A 19,033-nucleotide genomic window follows, 5' to 3' on the forward strand; every position below is an offset into this window, starting at 1 on the left:
TTTTCGTTTCACAGTTCATGATATTTTCAAAATGGGCGATGAATGATACCATCAAGCGGGTAAATAAAATGAACCTGAACAGTACCGATACAGACGATCCACTGGAGTTGTTCAATAGTATAGCAGTTGCAGAACAAGATATGAAGAGGTTCACGGGCAACCATGGCACAACGAGTGCAGCCAGCACCTTCACTCAGCTTATAGCAATGACTGTGTTGCTGGAAGATAGAACACAAGGACTAGGTAATCATAACTACGGCTGGTTTTAGAGTCACGCTGACAAGACGCTGACCGTCGGCGCTGACAGACGAAATGTATGAACTCCTAGGGAACGTTTCAGAATAACGCGTAGCTCTCAGCGCCGACGGTTAGCGTCCGGTCAGCGTGACCACGTATAAACGTAAATTAGGATATGAATAATGTTAAAAAGGTGGAATGTGAGAGCGTATAAAAAAGCGAATAATACGTAAGAGGAATAGATGATGAGTTGACGTACGGAATGAAAAAGGTTGACATGTTGACCCCACCTCGTCGTCGTTATCAACCCATATACGGCTCACTGCCCAGCTCGAGTCTCCTCTCAGAATGAGAGGGGTTAGGCCAATAGTCCACCACGCTGGCCCAATGCGGATTGGCAGACTTCACACACGTAGAGAATTAAAAATTCTCTGGTGTGCAGGTTTCCTCACGACGTTTTCCTTCACCGTTTGAGACACGTGAAATTTAATTTCTTAAAATGCACACAACTGAAAAGTTGGAGGTGCATGCCCGGGACCGGATTCGGACCCACACCCTCCGGAATTGAAGGCAGAGGTCATATCCACTGGGCTATCACTAACTAATAACATAAACATGAGATGGATATTGAGTAAATGTTCATTTAATATTTTGTAGATTTTTCACCTGAGGCGTGTTATGACATTGGGAGATTGTTCAGTTCAGGAGACGTACTGTCTGCGGACGTGCCTCACGCATTGGCCAAACTTGCATGCAAATTGGAAGATTCCGGGAAAATAGAGGAATTCCAAAAACAGGATCCATATACCGCCATGACGTGGCTCAAAAACAATTTGCAGAATGTATACGACGATGTTTGCAAATTTTTGGACCAGCATGGGCATAGAGCTATTATGGAAGTGAGTAACAAAGAAACAGATTCAATGCAGTAAGCTTTTGACGGCCTTCGTGGCGCAGTGGTATGCGCGGTGGATTTTCAAAACGGAGGTCCTGGGTTCGATCCCCGGCTGGGCAGATTGAGATTTTCTTAATTGGTCCAGGGCTGGCTGGTGGGAGGCTTCGGCCGTGGCTAGTTACCACCCTACCGGCAAAGACGCCAAGCGAATTAGCGTTCCGGTACGATGAACAGAAACCGAAAGGAGTGTGGATTTTCATCCTCTTCCTAACAAGTTAGCCCGCTTCCACCTTAGACTGCATCATCACTTATCATCAGGTGAGATTGTAGTCAAGGGCTAACTTGTCAAGAATAATAAAAAAGAGCTTATAATAAATTGGTTTGATAATTTTAAAAGTATCACCTCGTAAAATTTCAGCACTTCTTAAAATCACAGTACACAGTACAGTATCAAATACCCAAATAGTTTAGATTAATTTTGTGACAAAATCCGGGAACAGAACTGTGTATACTAGAAACAATAATGGATATTATTCTTGTTAAATCTTTTCTCTATTGTAGTTTGATCTCGCAACGAAACCGTGGGTATTAGTACCGGAAGAGTTGATGAAAGTACTTCAGCACATAAAACCAACCAGAGAAGAGCACCAACACAAAACTCTTCATGAAATCATTGCTTCTCTGAAAACACCTAAAAAATCGAACACAAGGTAGGTTTTCTAATGGTAAATTAATAATTAAATATTAGTCGACCATATATGTTAACGATAACTTCAGTAACATTTTGGATTTGTCGTACATATAATATTTATACGACACGTGGTTCCATAATTTCTACCTAGACCGGACCCAACAGACTTAGTCTTATGTTACGTAACAAACAATGCGAGATTTCTCATTTATGGGCACATAGAAAGATGATAGACGATGATAGACGACCATTACAGCACCTTGGGATCCAAGGTGCTGTAATGGTGACCCCGCACTAGAAAGCGAAGTGTTGGTCACCCACCAAGTGGACTGACCACATTAAGCGAGTCGCAGGGATTCGCTGGATGCAGGCGGCTCAGGTTCAGGATCGTGATGTTTGGAAGTCGATACAAAAGGCCTATGTCCTGCAGTGGATGTCCATCGGCTGAGATGATGATGATGATGAATTGTAAACCCCCAATTCTCAGAATCCGTAGAAGCAATGTGTCGTACAGGTTTCTAGGTGTTTAATCGTTTTTTGTAGAAAAGTCCTACGATGGATACTTCCTCTGTGTCATCGAGCGGTTCGTCATCGCGAGGGTACCAAAGCGCACGTGATCCTCGCTGTGCACAAAATACGCCTCGCAGCTCTGAACCTCGGTCGAGTGCTGGTTCGGAACTGGTTCTTACCGCATCCTGACTTGGTGTTTTACTTCCGAGTCAACGAACTTAGGGATTACATCACCACCAGAGATCCAGCCTTGTTGAAAAAGTAAGACTTCAGATTGCCTTTAGTTTTCCGACAGTACGAGTCATTATTAGTAGCCATTTTTATTATTTGATATCGATATATTTCCATGTATTACACGAAATTAATATTGTTTATTAGTCCATTGAAAGGTTACAATTTATGTGTGGGAGGTCAATAGAAGCCTAACCTCAAGGTTGTGGGGTCACCACCCTTGTCCCTCGGCCGCCATCTTGAAAAAAGGGAAGAAGCACTATATTAAAGGAGATGGTTCAAAATTGTATGAAGCCCAGGATCAGTCATTGTACCCTGGCGGAAATAAAAGAAAATATTTTTTTAAACTATTTTTGATTATACAAATCTACGAATTTACTTTAATTCTTTCGAAATAATATTCATTCTCTCCCAAGAAATGCAACATTAATATGGGTAATAATGGCGGATTGGTGACGTTTTCAATGCAATAATCGATTTGACGTTTGCGATGTCATGTCATAGTTGCTTTATGGACGCCATCTTGATTTATCTCGAAAACTTGGGTTTTAATTTTATTTATTTCTTTTTATTTAGTTTGATTTATTCACTTATTTAGATTTTAATAAAATCCTTCTATTTTTTGAATTTTAATGATACGGGGTACAAGAGTGTACCTAAATTGGACCATCTATTGATATAAGTCAACTACCCTTGGAGATCGCTCTTTAGCGATAAAACCGCCATTTGTACATTAGTTTCTAAGTGTTATTATAAGTTATTGTTTATTTTTGTTTTTAATGTACAATAAAGTATATTTCTTCTTCTTCTTCTTCTTCTTCTACCCTATTGCAGAGCATTCCAACGCCAACAGTATTACACAGGGTGGTGTAGGCTGAAGTTCTCCGAAGTCATCAAAGGTTGGCCGCAACCACTCGCTACAGAGAAACCACACGTCACTGCCGGTGAAGTGAGATTACAAGCGACATCTGTATGTGGCGGAGAGGTCATCGCGAGGGCCTGCGTTGTTAAAGACTTATCAGAGGTATTTGAAATTGTTTATGGTGTTACTAAGAAATTCTTTGTTTGGTCTTACGAATTTTGAGAGGTTTGGCGTAGGTGTAATATGCGCCAAAGTTAGAGTCCGCTCTTACATTACAACACATTGGCTCGTGTCGTCATGACCCGAGATAGTACGAAATGTTCCGTGAGTCAGGTGGGGACTAAAGGTAAACCGCTTGAGCGGCCAAGCTCATTCTTGTCATGGCGTTCGATCCGTCCACACCTTTGGTTGGATAATCCTTCGTGAATTATTTTGGTATAGGCGGGGAGAATTACTTAAGTGGAGAAGGGGAGTGTTACCTAGTTTTAAAAGACGTCTTTAACCCTACATCCTTCGGTTACAAGTCCGGGATTTCACTCAAGGTTATTCTCTGCCTTTCAAGGGTTTATTGGTAACATTCTTGGTGGGAATTGTTAGACCTGACAAACTTTCATTCAATATATTTTTTTGCCCTTTTAAATCCGCTTCTGAGCCCGTTTCCGACACCTGCAATATTCCAACTGCACAGCTATTTTTAACCACGCTGTCACGCTGGGATATGTTTTCGTTTACTGTGCAACCAAATCCCCGTGTTCAGGGCGACCTCGGCTCGGCCTATACCTAAAACTGTTCAATACGAGATGGCGTGCCATAATGCTTAATAGGTATAAAACCATATTTCACTAAGCAGTAAGACGCTAAGTCTGGATCAGCAATAAAGTATTCTCTTTAAAATCACGATCTTACAAATAGGTAGGAGCCTACTTAGCACATCTTGTCACATCTCAGTCGCCTAGAGAATGTACCTACCGAATAAAACAAGTAATTGACTTTAGAAGCCTTATAGCCACGTTAATATACTAATTCCAAACCTTCACAAGATACGACAATCTTAATTACCTATCATATTTTTCAGATAAGCCACTTGCAGCAGGGAGATGTACTGATAACGCATTCGACGGACATCGGTTGGTCGCCTTACTTCCCGCTGCTATCCGGCATAGTTACGGAACTAGGAGGGCTCATATCACACGGTAATTTTAGTGCAATATCCATTATATTGGTTAAACTATCTATGGTTTAATGAAATGAGGGTACATTTGAATTGAACACAGAGTATTTGAGTCACAAAATATGATATTAAGCATTATTACTTTTTATCTCTTATTTATTTATCCTTTTTTTTAAATTTTTAACAATGTTAATTAAACACAAAATAAAAAAACACTATAAAAAATAATTCAACCCCCCCGCTGACATCTGAGTGAGGAAACTCCTCACAATTCGCGCCGTCTCAAGAATAACTGCCTTCTGTATCCGACTCTTGATCCAACAGCAATTGCATCAGCACCAGTCCATTTAAGATAGTACCTACCAATAAATTAAGTTTATATTCGTTTATTTTACTCTTACAAGCACTTTTGTTACGTTAAGTTTCGTCTATTTGTATGATTATATGACTGAATGATTCAATTAAACCAAGAAACATAGCTGCTGCCCTTTTAAAATAATCATCACTTAGAATATTATCATTTACTTACCATTTATATACAGTTAAAAAACGATAATTAATGTACGAGTTTAATGACTGTAGCCTCTATAGCTTGGCAACTTCGTTCGCAACACTACCGATGTTCCGCGCGGGCCGGGGGGCGTGTAGCGATGATTGAAAACCCACGACTGATACACATTACTTTCCCGCACGCATGATTTCACACCCGCGCAGTCTTTTCCCCTGTCGCCCGCATATTATGGTACATATTTTATTCTGTCCCCTCACCTCTTTACAGGCGCAGTGATAGCGCGAGAGTATGGTCTGCCGTGCATCGTGGGCGCGACGCACGCCACGGATCTGTTCACCACGGGCGACTCCGTGCGACTGTCCGGAGTAGAGGGGCTGGTGGAGACTGTCAGGGTTAGTGTGGAAGAGCTAACTGATTCCAAATAGTAGCTGATAGATAAAGACAAAGAAATTGCTCATAACTATTGATATTTTTAATAAATAATGAAAATATATTCTTTTAATATACTTATTTATTTTCATTTCAAAACAAATCTAAAATAAAATCGTTCAAAATGCAAACATCTGACAGTAAATACTCAAATTTTAAGCTGAAGTCGAATAAATCCGGACGTTTCATCAAAATTCGTACAAGTCAAACATTAATGAAAGCTGTATTACCATTCCAAATAAATTACAGAGATACGAGTATACTTATAATTATTTTCATAACACTATTATGCACAATTATCCGCTCACTTTAATATGACGCGAGTATATTAAAGTGGGCGGATAATTGTGCCTCTCAGTGTATAAGCAAACATAATTATGTAAAATTTAAATATATCTCATGAGTATCCCAATGCCTGCATACGAATGCACTATGGCAGGAAAAAATAATTCGAAGCCAACATTAATCCTAGATTATATCCTCCGGATATTAGTATAAAACATCTAGAAAAATGTCTAGCAAATTGCTAACCATAAAATTTTCAATCTCTCAATATTAATTAAATACTTCTAAGAAAAATCATGTATCCATTGGAAGACCATAATTTAGTTCAAACCTAACCCAGAACACTGTTCTATGAAATCAAACGTAATCTATTTGCGGTTCTGTGATAGGATTAGTAGTTCGTAACAGTTGAATGCGAACGGTCGACCGAATATGACAACGTGGCAGCAATACATGGGCGCGTGTACGGCGCCCACGAGATGTGAGCCGCGGTAGTGCACCCTGCCGACGTACACCCCTTGCGCCACTCGCACCGCCCGATCGCCTATCGTGTCTAAACCGCCCACGTTGCCCTCGCGCGCTAATTCTGTAGCGCGACACGCCGCCCATGATACTTCCGCATTGCACATCACCTGTTGATCAAAATGAATGGATGAAAACTCAGACTTTTAAGCGTTCTGAATGTTGTGTTCTGTCACCGCTGTAGAGAGAGCAAGCAGTTAGAACGTGCTGCCTGCTATCTGCGCGGTGTTATATTATTAAGTTTATTTTTCAGTTTAATGTCAGTGCAGGTATTACTTTATTTACAGGATTATAAGGTTGTCTTGGCTGTGTTCTTGGCGTTACCCAATCTGTGGTTCCAACTGAAAATCAGCGCTACGTATCCTAATTAAAATTATGACGTAGCATTGTGCCATTTTCTGGGTTATGCCACACTTCGCAGGGTATTGTCCTGGATGTCCTCTTGTACTGGAGATATTGTGATGTGTGGCATAATTTCGAAATAAACGCACTTTTCTTTCTTTCTTTCTTTTTATAAGGTTAACTCGTAGATACATATATTACTAGGATCGCCAAAGGCAGAACGCAGAACTTAGAGCAAAACAGTGGATCGCTTTCTGGCAGTGCGGGTTACTAGTCGTCCGCTGTCGCAAAGGCTCGACAGTAAATTACCTACTTGAATTAATTATTAAACTGCCTCGTTAATCTCAGTCACTTAGTTAATAAAAATATACAGGGTTCAGGGGGTCAGGCCAATAATGACAAACTTATTTGGCTTTTCTTATATTAAATTCTTAATAGCAGTATGGAAGTTCTGAAGTTAGGAAGCGGTTCGTATTGGGTCTGGTAGAGCTATTAGTCCTGCGTTTGTCGTGTCCCTTCACGACAGTGTGTCGTCCTATCGAACTATGAGGAGTGAGTAAATAGAAGTTGAACCTATTTTTCTCTTCTGCGTATACAATGATTTGTAATATATACCTGATATTTAGTATAGTGATATAATGAGCCACTGCTATACACTATGCAGCAATGCTTCGATGGATGTAATGCTGCCGGTAGGACGTGACCTCTGACAAAATAAAATTATCTTCTATGAGTATATCTTTCGCCCATCACAATTGAATCTTCTATATGCAAGGCTTAAGCGTAAGTTTAACTCTTCTATTCAGACTGAGTAATCTTGGGCATCGCAGAGATCTGCACTATATAGCTGATACTATGACTTCAAAGATCTGAAATGCTTCCACCTGTGTCGGTATCTTTTGGTTAAAAGGGAATATACTCGAAGGCAGCTTTTAGGAAAGCAATTCCACCATAGGCCATATCATCGCTTACTACAAAGCGTTATTGCAGTCAAGCATTAGCCTACAATATCAAAATTCTACAAGATTGGCCTTCATTTCTTGCTGAAAGTTAATAAAGCACCCGCAAACCAATACGAGTGGTCGCTTTGGGAGGTAGCAGGTAGGTTCAAGCTACAATATAAAATGTAATTTAAAATATGAAGTATTTAGGTATAAAGTGTAATTTTTTTCATATTTTCCTCGCAATAATATGAGAAATATAATATAATATAATAGGTATCGGTAGCAATAGGTAGCATCTAGCATCACATAGTTTGCAGATGCTACCTATACGCAATATATTTTTTAACTTACTATATTTGATATAAGGACACTTTTCATCTAATAAGCAGATGGGTGAAGGTCGTTTCTAATACGGATCTTAGACTATAAGTTGTCATTGAACAAAATTAATATAAATCACCTGTGCGTAGTCCTGGCGATCCAGATGACCTCGCCTTCGTACATGCCAGCCGCCACGGCGCCACTGGGCACGGCGCCGCACGCACTCATCACCCACACCGAGCCTGGCTCACGCCACGACGTCCCTAGTAACCATGTTTACTGTTTACTTGACTCGTACAATAAAATCTTTCTAACAAAAATATTGTACCGACTTCAAAGACTCGTAAAATTGAAAAAATTGAAAAATAACATTGTACCCATGTCCTTTTTGTTATATTAAGTTAAACGTAGTGTTTTTATGTTTTATGTGTATTAAGTAACAATTGTAACATTAGATTTTTTTTTTCATTATTTTTAAGTTCTTAGTAGATTTAATTACAGCTAATTAAAAAGCCGGAAAGATCTTACCCGATATAGTTGACTTGTTCTCCCAGGAACATTTTAACTGGCCGTTATATCTGTTCCAGTCTTCTATATTATTTTCCACTTCCTTTTTGAAATACAGCCATTGCCTACGTTCAAAGAATATTTCTAATAGACTGCTACGCGTTAAGGATTGTATGCAGGACATTACTATTTGTTAAAAAACATACAAATAAAAAAAATACTTACAATTTTAAAAAAAATATATTTTCTACAGGTTAGACCTTGACTACAATCTCACAATATTATGGTAAGTGGTATTGGTACTGGTATTGGAGTATTGGTATTGGTATTGGTACTTGTATTGGTACTGGTATTGGTGTATTGGTATTGGTGTATTGGTATTGGTGTATTTGTATTGGTGTATTTGTATTGGTGTACTGATATTGGTGTAGTGGTGTATTGCACGCACACATACGTGTAGGGCTAACACGTACGCACATAGAGAGCGCGCTGCTTTAAAAACCTATTTTGCATCTGCCAAAAATACTCGGCGCGCTCTTAAATTCGCGATTCTTCTCTCGAATTCTTAATAGCGATTCTATAATGTTTTGACATTTCATATCCCGAGATAAGCGGGATTGTTCGTATAGCGATTTTAGAGGTCATTGACCATTTCATTCACTTAATTAGTACCCCTATAGTAACATTACGCACTGAAATATCTGGATCGTTTAGTAAATGGTTTTGTAAAAAAACAAAAAGTTGCATCGGCGATTGCTTACGGTATCACTCGTTGATAACTTACGAATTAGTCGTTGACGTTTCAGACTCTACTTGAAGTGGTATTGCATCGGTTTTCTTTATCTGCACATGTTATTATTATTTTACATTTTTCCATAAAAAAAATATGGTTAAGATAATGGTATATAATTGGTCGAATAATATAAAAAATCCCTATATACACTTGATTATATATTTGATGCTGAAACATCAGCTCCAGGTTATCATGTTTTGGAAAAACCATCTAAGTAACAATAACCGTACCGAAATTAATCGGATCTGTAATAATTAGTAAGACCTTTTTGTCAAATAGGAAATGAGCTGATTAAATTATATCTAAGAACCTTCTCAATCACGTCAGTTTTCAAACATAAAAACCACATCATAATTGGTTCATTCATTTAGAAGCTACGATACAACAGAGAACACGTCAATGGCAGACACGTTAATATGAAACCATCTCTCTTTTTTTACGTTGGGGGCTAAAAGTAAAGATGATAAAGAAGGGCAGAAAGGTGGCAATGGATATGCAACCTTTAAAGTTGTTATAAGGTATTTTAGTACTTTCATGTTATTTGTATTTTGAAAAGAAAAAAATCAAAATATAAATGAATGTTACTTACGACTGTAGTCAACCATCGTGTCCATCGATTAAAGATGTCAATAATTTCCAACATCTCCTTCTGGTACTCTGAATATGCTTCAGTTTTAACAGTAGCCCGAGTTGGAGAAACTATCTGATGGAAGGAAACAACGATATCATGAACCATGGAACCCGAGTATCCTATATACTTTCTAACGAAGCAATAATTATAATTAGTTAAAACTCCACTATTCTAACTTCGCTATTTCGAAAATCAATCAACTTACTTTCTTATCTCTATATTTCAAAGCTAAGCGAAGCGTCAGCTGACGACTGAAATTATTGTATTGTCTCCATTGGAGTGCTTCTGTTGCCATTCTTCTTTGAAAACTAATCCAAGATTCTCCTAAAATTTTATATAATTTTAAATTAAACCTTTATGCTCGTACATGACATGATCACATGACAACATGAGTAGTTACTTATAAAATTATTCAACTTTACTACAAATAGTTATGAGATAATCGCCATTTATTCTAACCTTGTGACTTATTCCCATTATAACTATCATAGTTCACGCCTCGATTCATATTATCTTGAATCCAGGAACGCCATGCTTCAATATTCCACACCAAACTTACCATCATTGCATGCCAATCGGCCATTTGATCTGTGGTTACAATCGGAGCACCTGAAACCAATGCACCTTTAATCATGTACAAATTTTGAATTACATTTAAAATTCAACATAAAAGAATAAAGAAACCCCTATACTAACGTGCAGTATATCCACATTTCACAGCAGTCAATTTTCTAGGGGAGACCGTAGAGGCCATCGACTGTTCTGGTGTTCTTTGAGAGTTCGTTTCAGTAACCATTGTAGGTGGTGATGTAAAAAATGACGGTGCATTAAAAGAATCTAAACTACTATTAGGAACGTTTAAGGAATCAGGCGGCGATGAAATAATATCTTGATTAAGTTCTTCAGGTATAGCAAGTTGTTCACGTCTTTCCAAGAAATTTATTTTTTCGACTTGCATTCTATTATTATTACCAAAATGCTCCGAGGAGTCCAGTAATAGATGTGACGATGTAATAATGCTTGGAAATACTCCCTTAGATAGTAGTTTATCAGGATCTGCTTGCAGTTTTTCTGGATTGGTACTATAAGGATAGCGGTGATGGTAAGCACTTGAATATAAACAGTACGAAGGTGTTATATTTCTTTTACATTCTACGGATGAGCATTCAACTGGGCTCTGTTGGCTGTTTAGACAAGGCACTAGAGATATCTCGACACCAGAAGTGTATGCTCGAGAACCAGTAGGACTAACGAGCAATTGTTGCCCTGGCTCCGCCAAGTCGACCAGCGCTTGGGCAGAAATGTGTCGAGAGCATGTGTAACATGGTCGAGCCACACGTCGTAATATTTCGTCACACCAAAGCTCACATTGGACGCATACATCTTTCATGCACTTGCAAATTTGAATTGTTCCTAAAAAAATAAAAAAATCAAATAGATTGGTAGTAATTTTATCACAATGAAATAAATAGATAGCCAGGAAGAATATATTACTTGGTTGCAAGAAGTGTACTGCGAGGTACTGTGTAGCTTCCTCAATAACGTCTGTAATGTAAAATAAAAAAAATATATTAATACAGCATGGTATATTAAACCATTTTTGATATTTAACCTTTCCGAATGTTTAATACCATTCATAACCCTTTGGTACTTTTCAGGTGTACAAGAATATATAAGGTTTTGAAGTTTAATTTGTATTTTCCTCGCCACCACCGGATCAGCACTAATTACTCGCAGCTGATCGGCATTTTTAGGCCGTAACCTGAAATTTATTTTTTTATTATACCTTCAAACACCGAAATTTTCATTTTCAGAATGTAGGAAATATTTTTTAAATTTGATTAAGTAATTAAAGTATTTGTCTTTTTAGTCGCCGCGGAGGCAAAATCTTAGCGATTGCTTTTTTAGAATGATCATTTACTACCTATTTTAATTTATTTAAGTATTTTTTACTACAGGTACTTCTTGTGTGATGATGAATGCCGATTCCAAACATCTTTGTCATTAATTTAATCAGTTTTGCATAAAGTTATTTCGACATATTAAAGATATATATAATATTTTAATACATTGTTCAAAGTTATGGATTGGCATTGTTATAGATGGGTTGTGTGTTGTTAGAGAGCTGATTGTTCAAATAACTTTGTGAATATTTACTAAAGTTTGTCTTACATATACTTTATTAAAAAGATATGTATGACATGATATCGCAAGACTTTTTTTATTGTATATTATAAAAATCAATTTAAAAATTCATAATTAAGGGAAGGATAAGTCTTTATTCTACTCACAAGTCAGCACCGTCCGTATAGGTTTTTCGAAGTGTACTATGACGCAACAAGACATTTTGTCCTACTGCATCCATTCTCTCTATCAACACTTTAAGAGCCTCTGTTTTTAGTTCTAAAAAGTCACGTAACGTTAATACTCAAAATAATATTTCAGATAGAAAAATATTTCATAATTTTAAAAATTTACCTTGAAGCATAATATACGAAACCAGAAGCTTAGACGATTCACGTATGACATCTGAAAAATAGCCATTAGTATTATTTTGTTAAAGAAACAAAATTTTGTTTTCTACCACTTCGTCATGTGAAAAGTTCTTCTTTTAACTTCTTTGAACAGACGTTTAAAGTTTATTTTCCCATTACTGTCATTATTAAAAATCCTTTCTAAGCCACTAGGATTTTATGTCACAAAAGGAAACTACTGTCCTTTCAGCTTTAAACCACTCATATACGAGTATAATAATGAACAAAATTACAAAATAATTATTCAAATTTATCAAGCCGTTCTGAGGTTTTTTTTTTTTTTTATTCTAGACAAGTTAGCCCTTGACTACAATCTCACCTGATGGTAAGTGATGATGCAGTCTAAGATGGAAGCGGGCTAACTTGTTAGGAGGAGGATGAAAATCCACACTCCTTTTTGGTTTCTACACGACATCGTACCGTATCGTCCGATATCTTTGCCGGTAGGGTGGTAACTAGCCACGGCCGAAGCCTCCCACCAGCCAGACCTGGACCAATTAAGAAAATCTCAATCTGCCCAGCTGGGGATCGAACCCAGGACCTCCGTTTTGTAAATCCACCGCGCATACCACTGCGCCACGGAGGCCGGCGTTTTAGCCCTCATTCGCACGAGAGTTTTTTTAACGGACGTCAAAAAAGCGTCTAAATGCATTTCCAAGTATGCGTTCACATGACAGTGTTTTTAAAACACTACAAACTTACGAGCAGTGTTGCATTTTCAATTTTGGGCGTTGGAAATAGACCTTCATTTAACTTCATAGAATTTTTAAACGCTTTTTAACGTCAGTTAAAAAACTCGTGCGAAAGAGGGTACTTTTACAAAATTACATCAGATTGCAACTATTCCGTTTTACGTATTAAAGAAGGAGAAGAATTAAGATTAGATTATCAAGATAGAATCAAGATTAGTATTACCTGTCATAGCTGACTTGCTGTATCCTCTCGGGACAACGGTATTCATGAGCTCATTTAATTTTCCTTCTGTACGTGACTGCATAGCTGAATTTGGCAGGTTTATTTCATCTTTAAACGTAATCAATTGTCGAAGACTAAAATACAAAGAGTGTCATAAGTCTATGTCTAGAGCGTGAAGTGTTTATGTCGAGAGCGTAGAGCTCCCTATAATATATCGCCGGTGTAAACCAAAATGATTGTAATTTTTTGACAGCCTCCGTGGCGCAGTGATATGTGCGGTAGAATTACTAGACGGAGGTCCTGGGTTCGATCCCCGGCTGGGCTGATTGAGGTTTTCTTAATAGGTCAGGCTGGTGGGCGCTTCGGCCGTGGCTTGCCTTCTGGGGAAGACGTACTGCCAAGCAATTTAGCGTTCCGGTACGATATCGTGTAGAAACCGAAAAGGGTGTGGATTTTCATCCTCCTCCTCCTAACAAGTTAGCCCGTTTCCACCTTAGATTGCTTCATCACTTACCATCAGTTGCGATTGTAAAGGGCTAACTTGTAAATAATAAAAAAAATGGAAAACGTTGGCATTTTTTGTGTAGTAGCCGAAATTTAACTAGGTAACCGCAATTTAACTAGGCAACCTATATGCAATGTGTCACTAAACATTATCTATCATTGATTTCATAGCACTAACAGATGAGGGTATTTATTTCTAATGCCGGATGTTAGATCAAGCACTTTTAATGCACGGTTCGGAGTTTTGGGAAGTGACGAAAAGGTAATATCATTTGACGAGATTGATGTATAGGAGTAGAAACTTTAAAGTATGGTCATTAGGCGTATCAAGGAAACGTATCTACCATTGATGTACTGTTTTCATCTGAATTTCTGACTTAAAGACAAATATGTACCTATATATTAGTATTATTTTAAGCTTACTATGCCGCAGAATCCACATAAGACTTTGAAATGTCTCCTTCAATTAAGAGGGCATCACCAGCTACTTCCATTTCGTTGAGTAGTGCAACATATGCTTCTATTTGTTCATCTAGAGTACAAATATTAGACTAAGAACACTCTTAATTTACTTCGCATTGTTTTATTAATTACTTCAGATCATTATCATCTCTCCTTTAAGGCGGAATTATATTTGTCTGACGCATCAGAACAGAATCAGAATACAATTTGTATCCGACACATCTGAAACCGTTAGTCATACAAAATGTATGATATCGATTCTGTTCTGATGCGACACGACACGTCAGACAAATATATTTCCGCTTTTAGGTATACTGGACACTAAAACTTGGTCGAAAATGCCTTGTACCCTACAAGGCCCTTTATATCAGGCTTCGGTGCTTTAGAATTACCCAATATGTTGCTCAACGCGGGACTAGGGGTGATAGATAGTTTTTGACTCAGTAATTGTCTAAATAAAAAAATGAACTATGTCACTAACTCCGAGCTGACATTGTTAGAATGGAAATAAAGTTGGAACTACATTTCAATATTGAATGAGCTTATAGGTTACCTGGTCTCGTAACGTGAACTGATAAATAATTTGCAGCATCGTGTATATGATCTGTAGTGTAAAGAACAATAAATGAGAATTGTATTAGTAAGTACCTACTTATACGCAAGCACCTATACATATACCAAGCCCAAACTAAGTTTGGTACTTACAAAGTAAATAAGTATACCTACATAACTTACCGATAGAATATAGATACTTAACTTTCATAGCCATAGTCAATTTTCGCGGCATAGGCCGGCATTTTACTGTCTCTTCCAATTTCTTTGTTAGGTTGAAAGCCACTTGAGAGCATGGTTCCGCTACTTTTAACGATTCGGCTTTTTTCAGTCTATTTCAAAAATACGTAAAAAAATTGTATTAAAAATTTTTAGCAGACTCAGAAATGGATTACGAAAATAAGAAGACCTATGTCTAACGAGAGTCCTTGAGTGGAGTCAGGCACTTGTGAACGTTATGTGTAGGGTTAAAGGCGCCTTTGATAGTTAACAAACACTCCCCTTTAGCCCCAAGTAACCCTTAGAGAATTACAAAACAAGAATGTGGACGGTTCGAACGCCATTAGCATACTGAAGCCGACTGGAAGACGAGCGCCTTATATCGCAAGTCGTTCCTGTCAACTGATCGCTACCCCTCTCTAAATCCCTAATCGTTACGAAACAAGTCGCGCCACCTAGCGTCGGGACGAGCCAACGCGAGATCGAGCGACGTCATATCCGTCTCAGACTACTATTTCCAACAATACTTATAGATATCTACGTAGCGTCAGAGATAACAGCTAATTACGCTTTGATTCAGTTCATGGGCTACTAATACAAGTACTAGTAAGTAGAATTTAATAAATAATTAAATCAGGTATAAGGATATTCTATATCGATATCGATACACTATTAGAGATAATAATTTAAGATACTCAAATATAATACAAGATAATTTGAACCTTTGCGCAGCGAAAAAATGTGTTTCCGCGGCTCCATCCACTTCTACGAGTATCTCGTTGCCTTTCTTCTGCATTTCAGATATAAGATTAGTCCGGGCCAGCTGTTTGTAATCTACAAATTATCACAAATTATTGATTTACAAGTCATCCTAATTATATAAATCATTTACAATAAAATAGCTCAACACGCACTTGTGGTAAGAAAGCATTCCGAGAGAATTCTCGAAGACTCGATTATCACATCTGCAAAAAATGTGTTTTTTTAATCAACATTTAAAAAAAAAATACATAATAACAAATGCTATCCCAGACATTTTGAAAAATTCTTTCTACTGTCAGGGAGCTAGATAGGTACCTATCTTCTTTTTCTTCTTCTTCTTCTGTTAGTGCCATCTCCTATCGGAGGTTAGCAATCATTAAAGCTAATTTTACTTTATACACTACTGCACAAAACAGTGATCCCGTACTCATATTGACGTAAGTTCTTGTGCCAAGATGTACTTCTACGACCAGGCCTTCGTTTTCCCTTTATTTTTTTATGGATAATAACTTGTAGGTCATATTTGGAGTTTTACATAATATGACCCAGGTATTCGAGCTTCCAACTTTGAACTTGCTGAGGTACCTCTGTTGGCTTTTCATTTTTTGCAGCATAGTATTGCGTAATAAATAAATATATAGTTTGGCAATAAATAAATAGAATAGGATAGAATAGAATAGAATAGAATAAAAATCATTTATTTGTTAACACAACACGTAACTACATAATAACTTAAAACTAATACATTTACATCGTAATAATAACTTAAAACTAATATATATATATAGAAAATATGTTGTGCCAAAAAAATGGACCTGACTCAGCTAAAATTTGTTGTGAGTACATCAGTACCCACAACGCTGGTATTCTGTCAGACCCTTAGAAGGGAAGAACTGAACACATAAAATAATTATATCACAAATAAAATAAAACAAAATACAGTTTAATAATACAGTAGTGTAAATAGACGATTATCACTATCAGTGATTTAATATTATACGAAAAATATTCTATTTTACCTTGCATTGTATCAGCAATTTCGGGTGGCGTCACATTACTAACGAGAGCACTAAGTTTCCTTTCGAATTTCTTTTGAAGGCGCGCCGTATCTCCAGCTTCCTTCACGCTCTTGTCTATCTCCATAGGGTGATCCATCGAAAGCCTACAATAATTATAGTAATTTAAATATTTATGAAAACAATATTTAGAGAAACTCGGGAAATATTTCTCAAAGTATAAAAGTATTATATTAATATATCATGGTAGTTATACAATATTACCAGTCAGAAGCCTGTACGTGAGTCAGTTCCGTGGGATGTTGTTTGTAGAATACATCGTTGCCACGCGCAAGCAATTGTCTTTGCTGAATCTGCATCGCCGTATCACGCTCTGTGTCAAAATATTATGTAAATTAGTAAATACCCAAGCCTATTAAGCCAATACCCAAGTCGGCCTCAAGAACCCAGGTATAAAAAAAATATGGAGATAAAAATATTATGATGTACAAATAAAGATTTGGTTGACTAAAAGTAGTTTCTTGAAGAAAAAATATTTTTTATCACTCATCTTGCTTTTAAATTCGCCGGTGTTGGTGGTGGCGGTAGTGACCAATGCGGTGAAGTTGGATTTAAAAAGTACTATGTTTTTTCTAACAACAAGCTTAACAAACAAGCAAATAAACAAACACACCAACCATAAGTCTTAAATAAAAATATTTCCTTAAACTCAGACTGTATGGTCGACGATGTTCACCCATTGAGGACTAATTAAAACTGAATTAAAAATAACGTTAAACATTGTATCAAACTGGTTTTTTATTTTAAATAAAGTAATGTTTTCATTGTTAAAGTGGACTTATCAAGTTTTTTGCCGGGTGGTTAGGGTAGACAATGGCCGGGGATAGGCATTTACATTTTTCTTTACTTAAATAATTTTATCAATGGTTGTCCGAATGTTATATAAAGAAGTTCAATGCATTTTTACTACATGTCATTAAGGTTCCATCATGAAATATTTTATGAATCACGAAATTTTTACTTATTATGGAGTTGTTTTAGCTACCTCCACGACGACGGCGTTCTTCTTCCTCTTCCCTTCTTCTCTGCGCTTCCGCTTCTTCTTCAGGTGTTCTTCTTTCCCTTCTGTTAATTCCAAGGCATTGTATTTATTATTTCTAAGATACTGCAGTTTGTATGAACACGTTTGATCATGGTCATATATTTTTTGATAATAAAATAATATAAAAATAAATATACTTCAAACAATACATATCACTATCTAGCCCCAAAGTAAGCACAGAGTAGCTTGTGTTATGGTTATGGGTACTAAGATAGTTGATATTATAATATTCATATACATTTATATACTACATATAAATACTTATAAAATGTAAAAATACACACAGACACTGGAAAACACCCATGCTCAACACACAAATATTTTCCAGTTATGGGAATCGAACCCACAGCCGTGGATGCAGAAAGCAGGGTCACTACCCACTGCGCCACGCGGCCGTCAAATAATCATATTGTTCTTTAAAAGTCATAGTAATCATAAAAAAATACTGTTAGTTACCTTCCATCCGTTGGTTTGCCTCGCCCTGCTCCTGCACCAGCACCAACACCCACACCGCCAGCTGCAGCTGCCACTTTTTACAAAATACTTCGTTAACAAGTATATATTCCTCTTAAAATCCATATGTATATGTTACCGGCAATGTGTTTAATTCAGGTAGGTATTCATACAATGTCTAGGCAATGTAAAAAATAACTGCAGGCTCAAACCGAATTTATATTTGTCTGACGTGTCGTGTTGTGACGCATCTGAACAGAATCGGTATCATATATTTTGTATGCGGCACATCAGAAGCCATCACGACATGTCACAACAGATAAGTGTAAACGTTGCCATATAAAATGTATGATACCGATTCTGTTCTGATGCGTCACGACACGACACGTCAGACATATATAAATCCGGCATAATGTAAATTTAAATTTTAATATGTCGTAAACGCATAAATCCAATCCTACGAGCATGAAGCTTGAGGGCAGGGTTCCAGAATGAGGATCCTCTTCAAAATACGTGTCGTATTAGAGGAATCTGCCTTCTGTATCCAATCCCACATCAAACAGCCAAGCGAAAGTTGTTGGTCGAACCTTTCCCAAATACGACCATCGGAACATTCAATACCATATAGAATG

The 19,033-nt window shown here is 37.3% G+C and overlaps 1 protein-coding gene and 1 pseudogene across 1 annotated transcript in view; one reads left to right on the forward strand and one right to left on the reverse strand.

Annotated features, from left to right (window-relative positions):
- The window catches only part of LOC112051076 (putative phosphoenolpyruvate synthase), a 21,925-nt gene extending 16,311 nt beyond the window's left edge, over positions 1-5,614 (forward strand). The window contains exons 16-22 of the mRNA XM_052883596.1: positions 15-243; positions 895-1,136; positions 1,694-1,842; positions 2,367-2,594; positions 3,399-3,588; positions 4,502-4,619; positions 5,376-5,614. Of these exons, the coding sequence (XP_052739556.1) occupies positions 15-243; positions 895-1,136; positions 1,694-1,842; positions 2,367-2,594; positions 3,399-3,588; positions 4,502-4,619; positions 5,376-5,533 (1,314 nt within the window). The 3' untranslated portion in view covers positions 5,534-5,614. The remainder of the gene's footprint in view (positions 1-14; positions 244-894; positions 1,137-1,693; positions 1,843-2,366; positions 2,595-3,398; positions 3,589-4,501; positions 4,620-5,375) is intronic.
- LOC112051072 (uncharacterized) overlaps positions 5,602-19,033 on the reverse strand; it is a 25,391-nt pseudogene continuing 11,959 nt past the window's right edge.

Source organism: Bicyclus anynana, chromosome 1 (genome assembly GCF_947172395.1).
Source record: "Bicyclus anynana chromosome 1, ilBicAnyn1.1, whole genome shotgun sequence".
NCBI classification, from domain to species: domain Eukaryota; kingdom Metazoa; phylum Arthropoda; class Insecta; order Lepidoptera; family Nymphalidae; genus Bicyclus; species Bicyclus anynana.